At 35.2% G+C, this 15,315-nt stretch overlaps 1 protein-coding gene across 4 annotated transcripts in view; it reads right to left on the reverse strand.

The window, feature by feature from the left end:
* Positions 1 to 369: 369 nt before the first annotated feature.
* The window catches only part of TLK1 (tousled like kinase 1), a 143,980-nt gene continuing 129,034 nt past the window's right edge, over positions 370 to 15,315 (reverse strand). For 3 of the 4 annotated variants that reach the window (XM_032355916.1, XM_032355918.1, XM_032355919.1), the window contains 7 exons: positions 13,281 to 13,372; positions 13,107 to 13,196; positions 12,786 to 12,955; positions 12,182 to 12,317; positions 9,108 to 9,219; positions 8,068 to 8,175; positions 370 to 2,149 (listed from right to left, as the gene is read on the reverse strand). In XM_032355916.1, the coding sequence (XP_032211807.1) occupies positions 1,973 to 2,149; positions 8,068 to 8,175; positions 9,108 to 9,219; positions 12,182 to 12,317; positions 12,786 to 12,955; positions 13,107 to 13,196; positions 13,281 to 13,372 (885 nt within the window). In that variant the 3' untranslated portion in view covers positions 370 to 1,972. Of the gene's footprint in view, positions 2,150 to 6,679; positions 6,753 to 8,067; positions 8,176 to 9,107; positions 9,220 to 12,181; positions 12,318 to 12,785; positions 12,956 to 13,106; positions 13,197 to 13,280; positions 13,373 to 15,315 lie in introns of all 4 variants that reach the window. The other variant, XM_032355917.1, reaches the window with a different exon arrangement.

Consider the following 15,315-nt stretch of genomic DNA (forward strand, 5'->3'; position numbering starts at 1 on the left):
TACTATAGGAACACACTTCTTAATTATATGGAAAGATGAAAACGCAAACAACAAAACTGAAAAACTTGTGGGCATCACCTAAAACACCCAATTAATGCTAATATTTGATTATTATATCTGTATTTTTGAAAAATAGGATTTGTTGTAATCTAGAGATGAGTAGGTACGGCCCTGAGGCCACTCCTCAACAGTGCTGTGTTACTTACCCAGGATTATGATAATGACTATTAGGTTCACTTTCACAGAGTGAAGCACTTGATACCTGTCCTGAAGTATACTTAAAGAATTTATGAAGTAGATTCTTGAGGAGCCAAGTCAGTTAATATCCTAAATCTTCAAAGCTCCCTTGAAAGGTAATTTTCATAGTCCTTAAATTTTAATTGTCATTGTTTATTACTGTTTTGGCTACATTCTCTACAATTTCAGCAGCATCTTAAAGAGACAATGTGTCTGTATGTACAATGAAACAAAATGGCTTGCAACATGAGAAATAAGAGCCACAGTTTAACTGTACAATATTAAGGAGAATCTGTGGTTATCACCTCCTTTTTCGGCAACATGGACAATTTACATGTAAGTATCAGTATTGTGAATGTGACAAATAATTCTTACAGGAGTAAAATATAACATCCTGAAAAATAATGGTTTCTACCATACAACGCAGTTAGAAATGTTCACATTTTAACAAATCTGTACAAACCACAAGAAACTTATTTATGGGACCATCATCTCACCTTTCTGATAAGAACGTTCTAGAAATGTAGGAGAAACATGAACAATTTATAAATCTAGTTATCTATGTGCTCCATAGCCCTAGAACCCAAGAATCTGACTGAATGAACCCTATATGTCCAAGATGGGTCATTTTTACATGCCTTGATTGTTAATGAATGCCAGCCTTTAATATCTCTCTATGATGTACAGTCAACTTGCACCTTTAAGGAGGTCATTAGATTTTTTAGCAAAGAAGCAACATCATTTAGCAGCAATTAAAGCGCCTTCAAGAAGACTTAAAAAAAATACAATATCCAATTAGAAAAGCCATATTTTTAAACATTTGTACAAGAATAAGCTGCTGAAACTTGGTAACTGAAATACAACATCTGTACAACAATTTACAATAGAGCTAGAAGGGAATTTATCATTATCCTGCATAGAATTGGTCTGATCTGCATTTGGTTACATACTGTCACTTGTTTATGAACAAGGCCTGGTAACAAAGGGAAAATATCTTAATTCAAACATGTTGAAAACATCAGGGATATTTAGTGAATTCAACTGATTTTAAAACAAGCAGCTCATTTTGTCAAAGGTGTAAAGTGTGTAGGAGTAACAGCTATCCTGTTAATGACTAGTGGGAAAAAAAACAAACCAATAAAACAAAAATGGACACATGGTTTCGAGGTACAACTTGGTAAAAGCCAAAATAGGCAGATGACAAAGTCTAACTATGTCTAATGATTCTAACTCTCACATTCTACTATAAAACACAAATGTCACTGTCATTCAGTTCTTACTTTGGTTTCAGCAGATTAACTGCTGAATGCTGAAGAATGTATCCAGGCACTATAGTTCTTGTGTTAGAAATATTTTTTCCATGTGTTTTTAAATAATGAAAAACTACCCTTCATATTAGAACTCTCTAGTAACAACCAAATGTATTTAAGTATTATAAACGTTATTTACAGTGTTCCCCCAAACAGTTTTTCTTAACATGGTATTCCTGTTTCTGTGCAACAGGCAGTCATCCTTCACTGCTCAAGGATATAGTCAAAAGTGTACATTTTATTCATTGTCCATGATCCACTCTCATACAAATGACGCCATGAAGAACTTCAGTTCACAAATAGTTCTCAACCATGTCCTGTGTGAGAAAAAAAAAAAAAAACCAACAGAAAACAATCAAATGCTCTCAAACTCAAGTGTGTATCTGGAAGCAATTCAAAGAGATCATGCCCATTTTGGAGGAAAATCAGTAAGTGATGATGCTTGAGGAAGGGGGTGTGGGGGATGTTGTAAGCCCAGCCATGTGTAAGTTTCCTGAAGAATTCGATCTTCTCATATGTGGGAGAAGGTATGGGTCATTTGCCAGTTGGTGCACATCAAACCGATCTTCTTTTCGGTAGGCCAGACAGCGTCTTATGAAGGCCTTAAAAAAAGAAAGGTTCAGATATTAAAATTTTTGCCCCTTCTCAGCATCAGTCAGCTGACTCCTGTAAGAAGGATGAACACATTTCAGATAATAAGTATGTCTCATTATATCTTATTAATATATACTATATATTAAGTATATCCTATTATATCTCACAGCTCTTAGTTCATAGTTTAAAATTATTACTGCTATCAATTAATGTGCATTAAGGAAAAGTGCATCTCATTTTTAAAGAATTTCATTCCAAGAGTAAAAATTAACATTTTACTTCTTTCTCAGTGTACAATTCAGTGATGTTTTAAGTAAATTCATGTTGTTGTGAAATATCAAGATTATCCAACTCCAGATCATTTTCATTATCTAAAACTTATCCAATATCCAAAACAAAAGTTGAAATTCTATACCCATTAAACAATTCACTTGTCCTTCCCCCAGCACTTGGTAACCACTATTCTGTAAGTGGAATTATATAATATTTGTCCTTTTGTGTATGGCTTATTTCACTCAGAGTCATCCAAACAGTCACATGGGTCAGAATTTTGTTTCTTTTTAAGGCTGAATAATGCTCCATTTCATGTACCTACCTCATTTTGTTTTATCCATTTATCTGCTGATTGACATCTGCACTGTTTCCAACTTTTGGCTATTATGAATAATACTGCTGTGAGCAATGGCATATAAATATCTGATCCCTGGACTTGCTGGATGACATGGTAATTATTTTTAAAAACTCAAGTATAACTGACATATAACTTTGTTTGTTTTAGGTGTACAACTTAATTCGATATTTATAGACTGCAAAATGATCAGCACAGTTAATATGTGTCACCATTGTTATAAAATTTTTCTTTTGATAAATTTTAAGATTTATTCTCATAGCAACTTTCAAATATATAGTATTACTAATTATAGTCACATACTGTACATTACATTCCTATGACTTATTTTATAACTCAAAGCTTGTCCATTTCACTTATCTCCCAACCCCTACCTCCCACTAGTTTGTTCTTTGTATTCATGAACTTGAGTTTTTTTTTTTTAATAAGATTCTACATATAAGTGAGATCATATGGTATTGATCTTTCTCTGACTAATCTCACTTAGCAACTGGCAATACAGCCTTCTTTCTCATAGCTGAGTAACATTCCATTGTGCATACACACATCTTCTTGAGCCATTCATTTTCTGATGGACACTTAGCTGTTTCCACGTCTTGGTTATTGTAAATACTGCTGCAATGAACATGATGGTACAGGTGTGTTTTCCAATTAGTGTTTTCCTTTTCTTGGATAAATACATAGAAGCAGAATTGCTGGAACATATGGCAGTTATAGTTTTAATTTTTTGAGGAACCACCACATTTTCCACAGTAGCCATACCAATTTACACTCTTACCAACAGTGCACAACGGTTCACTCTTCTCCACACCTTGCTAACACTTATTTATCTTTTTATTATTATTTTCTTAAATAGCCATTCTAACAGGTATGAAGTGGTATCTCACTGTGGTGTTTTGCTTTTTTTTTAAAGCAGGCCCCTCATCTAACATGAGGCTTAAACTCACAACCCTGAGATTTAGAGTTGTGTGTTCTACCAACTGAGCCAGCCAGATGTCCCCCCTCACTATGGTTCTGATTTGCATTTCCCTAATTAATGATGATGAGCACCTTTTCATATACTTGTGCTATCTAATGCCTTTGCTGAATTATGTATTCAGATACTCTGCTCATTTTTACATCAGATTATTTTCCTTTTTTTTTTTTTTTTTAAAGTAGGCTCCATGCCCAGTGTGGAGCCAAACCTGAGGCTTGAACTAATGACCCTGAGGATTAAGACCTGAGCAGAGATGAAGAGTCGGATACTTAACCAATTGAGCCACCCAGGGGCCCCCTGATTGTTTTCTGCTACGGAGTTTATATATTTTAAATATTAACCCTTATCAGCTACGATTTGCAAATATTTTCTTTCATTTGGCAGGTTGCGCTTTCATCTTTTTTGATGGTGTATTTTGTTGTGCAGGTGGTTTTCCATTTGATGCAGTCCCACTTGGTTATTTTGATGTCAGATCCACAAATCCTCACCAAGACTGATGTCAAGGAGATTAATGGCCACATCTTCTTTCAGGAGTTTATTGGCTTTAGGTCTTAAATTCAAGACTTAAATCTACTTTGAGTTTATTTTTGTTTACGGTTTAAGACAGTGGTCCAGTTTTCCCAACATCATTTATTGAAGAGACTCCTTTTTGAACTCTATAATCTTGGTTTCTTTGGCGTAAATCAATCATCTATACATGGGTTTATTTCTCGGCTCTCTATTCTGTTCCACTGATTTGTCTGTCTTTATACCAAGATCATACTGTTTTGGTTGCTACAGCTTTGAAATGTAGTTCAAAATCAAGGAATTTGATGCTTCCAGCTCTGTTCTTCTTTTTCAAGACTGCTGTGGCCATTCAGTCTTTTGTGGTTTCATACAAATTTTAGGACTGGATGATCCATTTTTGTGAAAAATGCCACCAGAATTTTGATAGGGAGTGTATTCAATTTTTAGATTGCTTTGGGTAGTATAGACTTTTTAATATTCTTCTAATCCATGAGCAAGGAATATCTTTCCATTTATTTGCATTGTCTTCAACTCCTTTCACAATGTTGTTTAGTTTTCAGAGTACACATCTTTCACCTCCTTGGTTAAATTTATTCCTAGGTTAAATTTATTTATTTTTTTTTTTTTAAAAAAGATTTTATTTATTTATTTGACAGAGAGAAATCACAAGTAGATGGAGAGGCAGGCAGAGAGAGAGAGAGAGGGAAGCAGGCTCTCCGCTGAGCAGAGAGCCCGACGCGGGACTCTATCCCAGGACCCTGAGATCATGACCTGAGCCGAAGGCAGCGGCTTAACCCACTGAGCCACCCAGGCGCCCTAAATTTATTCTTTTTGATGCAACTGTAAATAGGACTGTTTCCTTAACCCGACAGTTTATTAGTTTATAGAAAAGCAACAGATTTTTGTGTCCTGAAACTTTACTGAATCGACTGTTTAGTTCTATCAGTTTTGGACACAGTCTTTAGGGGTTTCTATATATATTGTCATTTGCAAACAGTGAGTGACCTTTTTACTTCTTCCTTTCCAACTTGGATGCCTTTTATTTCTGTTGCCTAACTGCTCGGGCAAGCACTTCCAAATATTATGTTGAATAAAGAAAGCTCCATTTCTCTTTATTTAATTCCAGACTTCTAGAAATTATTTTCTGCTAAAACAACCTTCCATCCTCATTCCATCTTACTGTACGTTTACTTCGGCTAGAGGGTATGGTGCCTTTTTTTTTTTTCCTTTTTAACAAAAAGACTTTCTTTAGATGAAGGGAACACTAAAGTGATATTGCTATTGGGGTTTGTTTCCTAGGTTGATACTGTATAATCAGTATCCCTTTTCCTTCTCAAATTGGTTCTTATATATTGTCCTTCAAATGTTGTATTAAAAAAAAATCTAATATAAGATGGTACACAAATTCTAAGTATACAGCACAAAGCAACTCTGTAGCTGGCAACCAGAACAAAAACCTCCTAAGTCTACTCATGCCCCACCCCCACCTAGTCTTTAGCTCTGCTCCCAATCTAGCTGGGTCATCTCTGTCCTGACTTCTACTGTAGTTGAGTTTTGGTTGTTCTGAACTTTACTTAAGTGGAATTACAGCTTATGTTCTCTTTTGCCTGGTGTCTTTACTCAATATTATATAATATACATTTAATTATATCGAAGTTTTGCAACATTTTCAAGGGTAAACTGATCATTTCCTTTATTTATGGTAGAAATAACTTTAGCTTGTCTTGAAATTCCTAACTTCCACATAGATTCGTCAATTAAAAGCATTACAGGAAAACTACAACTAAGATACCTAACTTTAAAATCAAAGCTTAATCACATTAAAAAGTATTTTGTACCTTGTTTGAAATTCATTATATGTAATTTTTTTCTCTAAAAACAAACTTAGCTCTTCTTACCCTTATATCTTGGCTAGCTTACTAGTATCTATCAAAAATCCTTCTGAATCCTCAGGTTTTAATCATTTTGAGTGGTCTTTGAAAATTAAGATGGAGGAATAAAAAAAAAGAAGAGTGACTGATATGTCAAAGGCAGAATTTGAGAAGATTTTGAAAAGCTGGTGACAGAGAGGTTAGGAAGCCTACAAGGAGTAAATGTACAGAAGACACCCACACTACCAGGTCAGTGAAGGTACTTAATAAAGGTGTCTTCTGTTAGGACAAGGTTTGAAAAAAAACAACACACACAAAACCCTACAAAAAACAATGTGCCCCTCTGCGTCCCAGATCTGGGACTGCGGTGCCTGTGAAGAGTCTAAGGCAAGAACCAGAGATGGCTAATTGGGACTTCTTTATGGCACTATACACTCATTCCTGGTCCTTTCCGTCAGTTAATTTAGTTTCTGTTCCCACCGATGCTGCAGACAGAAAAGGCAGGCAAAATATAGATGCTAGCATTGTCAAGTTCTTTTTAAGGAGCCATATTTACCTTATGAAAAACATGTGATCTTCTTATTCTGAAGCATAATGAATTATCTTCTAAAAGTCATCCAAATAACTTGCTAAAGCCAATTAAGATGCAACAGACAAAATGAAATACAAGACCATTTGCGATTCACAAAAAACCAGTACATTTTCAATTTTGAAGGTCACTATGACCTCAATCAGTGGCAATATCTAACTGTGGCTTATCTATATTCTAAAAATACAGAAACTATATAATGCCTGTTTATGAATTATCCTTATGGCCTAGACCAGTCATACCTGGAAAAAAATGGGAACTTCATGTGTTTTCTTAGGAATTTCATAGGGTTTAAGAAAGAGACGATTCCAACAGGGATCACGGAGATAACAAAGGAGTGAAAATCCACAAGAATGAAAGTGGAAAGACATTAAGCACCATAAACATTTTGTTATTAATTACAAATGCTATTCCATGTTACTAACAGATGAATTAGAACTACAGGAAGGCATTCATCATTGATTCATAGATTGCTCCCTACAAACAGAAGGGATGAAGAAGTTGGGCTTTCTCGAGAGGTACTGTAGGGCAGAAAAAGGTCAACAGTGAATTCTGGGGTCTAGCAGAAGTGAATACTTGGTGCCACAGCTCTGCTATTTACTAATTCATATGATTCTGGACAACGTAATTCTGCTATGGCTTAGCTGACTTCCTTATAAAATGGAAATAATGAAGATAACTAATCTATACCTCAAAAGGCTGTTAAAAGATAAAGTATCAACACAATGCTTGGCACATATCACTAGATGGCAATTATTACTACTTTATTACTTCTTGTATATTTAAGTATCTCAGTATTAACATAAGCAGATATGTAAAACATAAAGGTCTTGTGATTCTTCCCTAATTTTCAAAGCAAACTGATGTGCTTAAAGAATCAGGGAGTGTATTTGGATCTTTAAAAGGTGAAAATTATGAAAACCAAAGACCGAATGGACAGATTCTACTGTGACAGCAATACCTTAAAGTACAGTTGACCCTTGAACAATGTGGGGGCTTAGGGGGTGCAGCTGAAAATCCAAATATAACTTTTGGCTGCCCAAAAACTTAACTACAAATGGCCTAGTGTTGACTAGAAGACTTACTGATAACATAAACAGTTGAGTAATACAGATTCTGTATGTTATATGTATTATATGCTGTATTTTTTCAATAAAAAGCTAGAGAAAGGAAAATGTTAAGAAAATCATAAGAGAAAAAGTACATTTACAGTACTATACTGTTTGTTAAAAGAAATCTACATTAATAATGGACCTGTGCAGTTCAAACCCATGTGGTTCAAAAGTCAACTGTACTTAAGCACAATTTATGAAATGAAATTTACTTCACAAAACCCATTTACATAAATATAATACCTTTGCTTCACTGCTTACAACTGGTTTTACAGGGAACTGGACTTCTGTGGCTTTCAATATTGTATTTTCTTGAAGAATGTCTTGTTGAGATTGATTGTGACCAAATGGCTTAAAAAAAAAAAAAAAGTTTAGAAATTTCTCCCAAAGTATTTAAGCAGAGTAATTATCAGTGAATCCCCAAAATATAAATGATTTGTGTTCTGAAAAATCTTCGTTATTTGGACCTTGGGATGCATTCTCACAGAAACAAAGTTACAACTGATTGAGGCTGAGTTAAACCCATCTAATCGATCCTTAACATAGCTTAAACACGGTGAATAAGCACAGAAAATAATGCTGTTGCGATATATTAGAGACGAAATAAAAATATTGAAAAATCAAAATTTATTTTATGACTGTTTTAAAAGTAAGAAGTAGTGGAAACGTCTGTGAAAATTCCAAAGAATAAAATACTTTTACTACAGTACTGTCCTTCACTGACAGCTCTGGATTTGTTCCTAACTTGCAGTGACTTCGCATAGAAGTCCCTTCACCCTCTCTCCACACTGATGAAGGGGTTGAAAAGTATCTACAGGAGCTTGCAGCTCTGACTTCAAAATAAAGAGAGGTTTTGGAAGAATTAAGACCAAGTTTGACAGAATTTCCGAGTTAGCACAAGGGGACACTATGCCCAGGCCAAACTGAGTACGTGTGTGCGGTGAGGTAGGAGTGGGGCAGACAGTGTGAACAAGTAGAAAGAATGGAGTGTTTTGTTGGCTTGAGTATCCCTACCTAACAGGAGAAAATGATGGCACTATTGATAGTTTCTTCTTTCACTTAAAAAAAAGGCAGGGCGTATGTGTAAAGGGGCAAAAAGCAGATCAAGAAAGCTGCTATGACATTAAAATAATCTGTTTGACCCATGGAAATTTTAGCAAGAAATAAAAGCCTGGCTTTCCTTAGAAGGTTCTACACTGACTTCAAGTTAATGAAACTTTACAATTAAGAGGGAAAATTCAACTTAACTCCACACAGCAGAACGTTGTATACTGTAAACTTACCTTTCTACCATAAAGACACTGAAAGAAAATAACACCAACTGACCACACATCGACCTTGTTGGAAATCTTTGGTGGTTCTTTTCCAACTACAAAACACTCGGGAGGTAAATACCTACAGTTTTTTGGAGAGAAAAGAGGAAAGGATACTATTAACAATCTGTAACTTAAGCCTTCTAAACATACCTGTAGAACACTCAGAATACTCAATACATAAAATCTTATAGAATTTTCATGAATGAAAATCAAAACTCTGTAGTATTTACATCCCTGTATCATTTGACTCGAGTCAAAACATACAACTTTGTGATAAAGTATGCAACACATACCTATTATGTATGTGTATTATATATACTAAATTATTTTTCATTTCTGTAAGTAATATACATATATCAGTAGAAATTATAGTGTTCTACTTTGAGTAAGCAATACTAAATGCTCTCCCAAGCCCCTTCACCTTTGTTCAAACTGTAGGCAATTCTCTTCCTAACACACATATCTGACCAGCTGGCTCTTTTGTTTATTAAAGTACATCATCATGCACTGCCAAGGTAAGACCTCACTGCTCTTGGCTGTAACACAGACCGATCCTATTATAGAAGCAACTGGCTAGGCAGACAATTCACTTGGTTCCCCACATTGCTCCCCTGCCCCCACATGCTTCTGACCAACTCTAATGCATTCCCTAACCACTCTTACTCATTTGGTGAGCACCTTTTTATTCTTAAGACCAACTGGACCTCCATAAGCCTCTGTTCCCTCCAGGCTGAGTTTTGCTTCTTCTCCCATATAACCAGCTAATATTATGGTACCTCTATTATGGTATTAAACTAAAAATTACACTGAACTGTGAGCAGCTCAAGGAGTTATTATTCCCTGTGCAGTTTCTGAACACTAGCAGGATCTGAAATACTCAAAAGTATTCAAAAATACTATTTTCTACCTTTAGGTGCTAAGTTCATAATTTTATATAAAGGAAAGTAAAAATAAATTTGTCACACCTTAGCTTTTAAATAAAAAGATCCATCAGGGATGCAAGTATCTCCCAACTCTAAAATTTAGATAAACTAAAAAATCCTGAAAAGTTATACAGCTAAATGGGAATCTAACTCTTTTCCTTTAGTTTTATATTATGCTTAAAATCATTTAAATTTCAGCAAGATATGCACAGATTTCTTAAAAAACAAATCAAACTTCTTGAAATAAACCACCAAAGATGGGGCACCTGAGTGAGTGGCTCAATGGGTTAAGCCTCTGCCTTCGGCTCAGATCATGATCTCAGGGTCCTGGGATCGAGCCCCGTGTCCTTGTCAGACTCTCTGCTCAGCAGAGAGCCTGCTTCCCTCTCTCTCTGCCTGCCTCTGCCTGCTTCTGATCTCTTTCAAATAAATAAATAAAATCTAAACACACACACACACACACAAACACACAAAACCCACTAAAGATGACAAGTAACTCATCTGTAAAGTAAATCCTTTCCTACCCCCCTAAATCAAGTAAAAAGCCATATTTATGAATAAAAGTATATATTTCGTGTATACTTATGAAACAAAAACAGCTCTTAAACACTATGCTACACTGTCTCTTGAGACAAAAACCTATAAGCAAGGAGAGAATTATAGGAAAGACACCAAAGCTATTGGGAAGAAATGACCACCAGGATTTAGTGAAGGACTGCATTTGAGACCTGAGAGGGAATGAGGGATAAAACTAATTTTCTTCTCAGTGATACTGACAAATAGTTTACATCTACTCCTAAAAGACTGTACAGAACATCCCAACTTACCAAATACAAAGCTAAAAAAGCTACTGTGGCTGTAGGAAACTAACCATTTTTCAAAACATGTTTCTATGGGAAATACATTCCAGGTTACTACATAGAAATGCTCCAGCCGGAGGAAAATCTCCTTGCCCAGCTCTCCACTAGCAAAGGGAAACAAATAGTGGAAGTCTCTGCAGCGGAAGGATGATCTATTATTGAGAACTGTCTAAATCTATTATTTTAGGCTATCTTCCATGGAATCCAGAGTTCTACGAGAGACTTGTTACTAAAAGTCTGAAGACTACTGATTGAGGATACCACCTTTTAGGGGGTTACTAGTTTGAATGACGATTTTCTTCAAATATGGGCTGGAAAAAATCCATGATTATCTTACTCATAGTCCTAGAAAATGCTACATGCAGAATTTTAAAGTTAAATGGCTTTAAAAGAACATATGAACATGACTAATCCCTATTTCATGAAAAGTTCATACTGTTCCAGAGCATCTTGTGGAACTGGTTATTATGTGCCTCGGCTGTGTGAAGACTGTTCCAGAAACCCCAATGTCACATTTATGTGTGTAGTCTCCATCTTGTTCAGTAAAGTTAAGTACAATTATCTCTCCAATTACAATCTTAGTCCTTTTTGCTAAACTAAGTTTGTCTTGAAATTTTATAGTCTATATTCTCCACTTTGGTGAATTTGACAGTAAGTCTGAAAATTCACACTGAAGTGATTTTTGTCAACACCTAGGTATTCTGAAGGGAATGACATTCCTTTAGACTTAGATCTGTGAATCTACAGTTCTATCTAGAGTTTATATGTATGAAGTTATGAAATGGTATTTCTGAGAGCCAAGTCCAAAGACTAAGAATATTCTAAACTTCTTTCCCATGCATGATCAACAAAACCCCTATCTCCAATAAAAACTGTCACCACAGAACCTCTACACAGTGGACTTCATGCTTATGGCTACTGCTTATAATAGTCAGGATGTTATCTTCACTTAAGTATTTTTAACCGATGATAAACCTCACTTGTACATACAGAAGAAAATCCATGATTCTCCATGTGAGGAGTTCCTGGCTAGTAGATACTGAAGTCACTTGCCAATGCCGAGTTCTTCTCCCTTTACTTTGCTGATATTTACGGTTAAGACCAGAAGAGAAAAGACTTGACAACAGTCATCTCCCTCTTGACTCACACTTCATAATAGAACTCTTACCACAGTAAACTCAAAGATATATGAAAATAAAAATTAAACTCTCATAAAAAGTAATCTAGACAATTTTGCTATTTTAAATTATACATTTACCAGTAAGTGCCTGCCCCTTGAGAAGTTAGATCCATTCCATCTACACCATAGCTATCATCATCCATGATCTTGGACAGACCAAAATCAGTGATTTTGATTTCTCCACATGCTGTGCCATCTACCAGAAGGATGTTTCCTAAGAACAAAATATAAAGGTTTTTTTTTTAATGATACACAGATGACACTGGGGGAACAGATACATATTTAACATACGTAGTTAAAAATGTAAAATTTAGGGCGCCTGGGTGGCTCAGTGGGATAAGCCGCTGCCTTCGGCTCGGGTCATGATCTCAGGGTCCTGGGATCGAGTCCCGCATCAGGCTCTCTGCTCAGCAGGGAGCCTGCTTCCTCCTCTCTCTCTCTGCCTGCCTCTCTGCCTACTTGTGATCTCTGTCAAATAAATAAATAAAATCTTTTAAAAAAAATGTAAAATTTAAAATATAATTTTAAAATATGGTGATTCAATGGGCATTTTAAATTCTTCTAGTATTCCACTAACTTTACAGAACTACACCAAAAAGGTTTTCAGATAATTAATAAATATGGCTTTCAAAAACTATAGGCTTTAGAACTTCAAAAAATTCAGACAAATTTTATTAATTACCTGGCTTAAGATCATAATGTATAATAGGGGGTTTGATTTCATTGAGATATCTTAGTGCATTTACAATCTGCATTACAATAGACCTAGCTTCCTTCTCTGACATTAACTTATGTTGCTTCAGATAGAAATCCAAGTCATTGCCTTCACAGTATTCCAACACTGTACAAAACCTACAATGAAGAAGAGAAAAAATTAGACATTAAACATTATCCAATAATTTATTATCACAGTGATGAAATGAAGAGTATATCATCATTATAGAATAAGGAAAGCAAAAGCAAACAGATTTTTTCTTAAAAACTAATCCTTATATTCACTTACGTATCTGTATCCAAGGAGAAATAATCATAGAGTTTAACTATCCTAGGGTGATCCAGTTCTTTGTGTATTCTATATTCTCTGCAGGCGTGTCTACAGGAAGAGAGAGTCTATTTACTCTCCATGACTATTAAATGTATTTTCATTCAATAAAAACCAGAAAGTATTAATACTTACTTGTGGTAGTTTTCCTTCTTCTCATCCCTCCAGCTTTTATTAAGCTGGTGGATCTTCACAGCAGCATATCTTTGTTCATAAAGGTCAAAAGCCTAAGATTCAAGGCACAGAAGAGTTAGGACCAAAGACCAACTGAACAGCTAAAGAGATTAAAAAAAACTGGTGTAGGGGCGCCTGGGTGGCTCAGTGGGTTAAAGCCTCTGCCTTCAGCTCAGGTCATGATCTCAGGGTCCTGGGATCGAGTCCCGCATCGGGCTCTCTGCTCAGCAGGGAGCCTGCTTCCTCCTCTCTCTCTGCCTGCCTCTCTGCCTACTTGTGATCTCTGTGATAAATAAAATCTTAAAAAAAAAAAATTGGTCTGCTATGATTATATATAGTTCAACAACATATTTACAGTCAGAAACAAGATACAAATTCCATCATATACATCAGAGAAAACTTTAATGTGAAATTTCACATTCAGGTTTCATAAATGCCAATATATTGAATCACAATAAAACAATAAAGCCGTTATTTGTTTTTTTAATATGGATCTGGCTCCTCTACAGATCCTTTTACATACTGCAAAAGCAGTATGCAGTGAACAAAACAGATGGCTATAGTGTGTTTTTTATGGGTTGGATAAAGCAAACCTTTTCCCTCTACCTTTCCTAACGATCCCTCCCACTTCCTTAAAAATAAACAAGTTCGGGCAAAATAAATAAATAAATAATAAATAATAAAATAAAAATAAGTTCGTAACAATTTCCAACTGTTTAAAAAATTCTAAACTTTATGAAACTGTTCAAACATAAAGATACATCAATATCACACCTAACTACATCAATAACGATTCCTTAAAATCTCTTCTAATACCCAACTTGTCTTCAAATTTTTATTGGTTGTCTCAAAAAAAGAGGTTTTATACTGGTTTGTTTGATCAACAGCCTTCGTCTTCAAAAAAAAAAAAAAAAAAAAACAACAACAACAAAAAACAAAAAGATCTGTATTCTTTTAAGATCTCAGGTAATCAAACGTTTTTAAAAAGACTTGAATGTTATTTAAGAGTGATCTAATAATTTAGGTTTTGTGATTTATAGACAAGGTATCCCCTTTAAAAAAAAAAACAAATTTTACATATTAGAAAGAAGGTCCACAGTCTCTACTCCCCCATCAACTTAACCTAAAAAAAGAACAGCAGACTGTCACAGAACTATAAAAGCCTAAGATCAGAAATATTATAGGATGCAGTAGTTAATAATATTTTAGAGTCCAGGGGTGCCTGGGTGGCTCAGTGGGTTAAAGCCTCTGCCCTCAGCTCAGGTCATGATCCCAGAGTCCTGGGATCAAGCCCTGCATCAGGCTCTCTGCTCCGCAGGGAGCCTGCTTCCCTCCTCTCTCTGCCTGCCTCTCTGCTTACTTGTGATCGCTCTCTGTCAAATAAATAAATAAAATCTTTAAAAAAATATATAATAATATTTTAGAGTCTAGATAAACTTAGCTACAAAACTCTTGGGTTGTTGAGAAGATTAAATGGGGTAAAACACATAAGCTTAAATACTAGCTAATTATATTATTAAAAGCTTAAAGAAATATAAAGGATTAAAAAGAAAAGTTCATGTGAGAGAATGTAAAAAAGCATAAAGCGTAACAGAAGAAAATAACATTTTAAATACACTAATAAAAATTATCAATATATATGAACTTATATATGACACATTTTTCTCCCAAGATTAGGTGAGTAAAATACCCTTCCCATAAGGCTAATATGGTCGATTACTGAGCAACTGATTCAGTATTTTCCACCTTGGTGTAGATAAAGTCCGTCTTTTTAGACTCACAATCTGCTACTTTATTTCACAGTGGACCTGTCAACCGTTAAAAGGTTTTGAAGGGGTTGGAGAAAGTGGTTAGTATTTAGGTCAGTACTGAACAAAGTTATTAGGCCCCAATCTGCATTTTCTATTTCCTACATAGCCTTTTCTTCAAAAAGAAAAGCTCCTCTTAGCCCCTATCTGCGATATTAGGAACAGTGCCAAGGCTATAGGGCCCTGGC

The sequence above is a fragment of the Mustela erminea genome, chromosome 8 (genome assembly GCF_009829155.1).
Source record: "Mustela erminea isolate mMusErm1 chromosome 8, mMusErm1.Pri, whole genome shotgun sequence".
Lineage (NCBI taxonomy): Eukaryota > Metazoa > Chordata > Mammalia > Carnivora > Mustelidae > Mustela > Mustela erminea.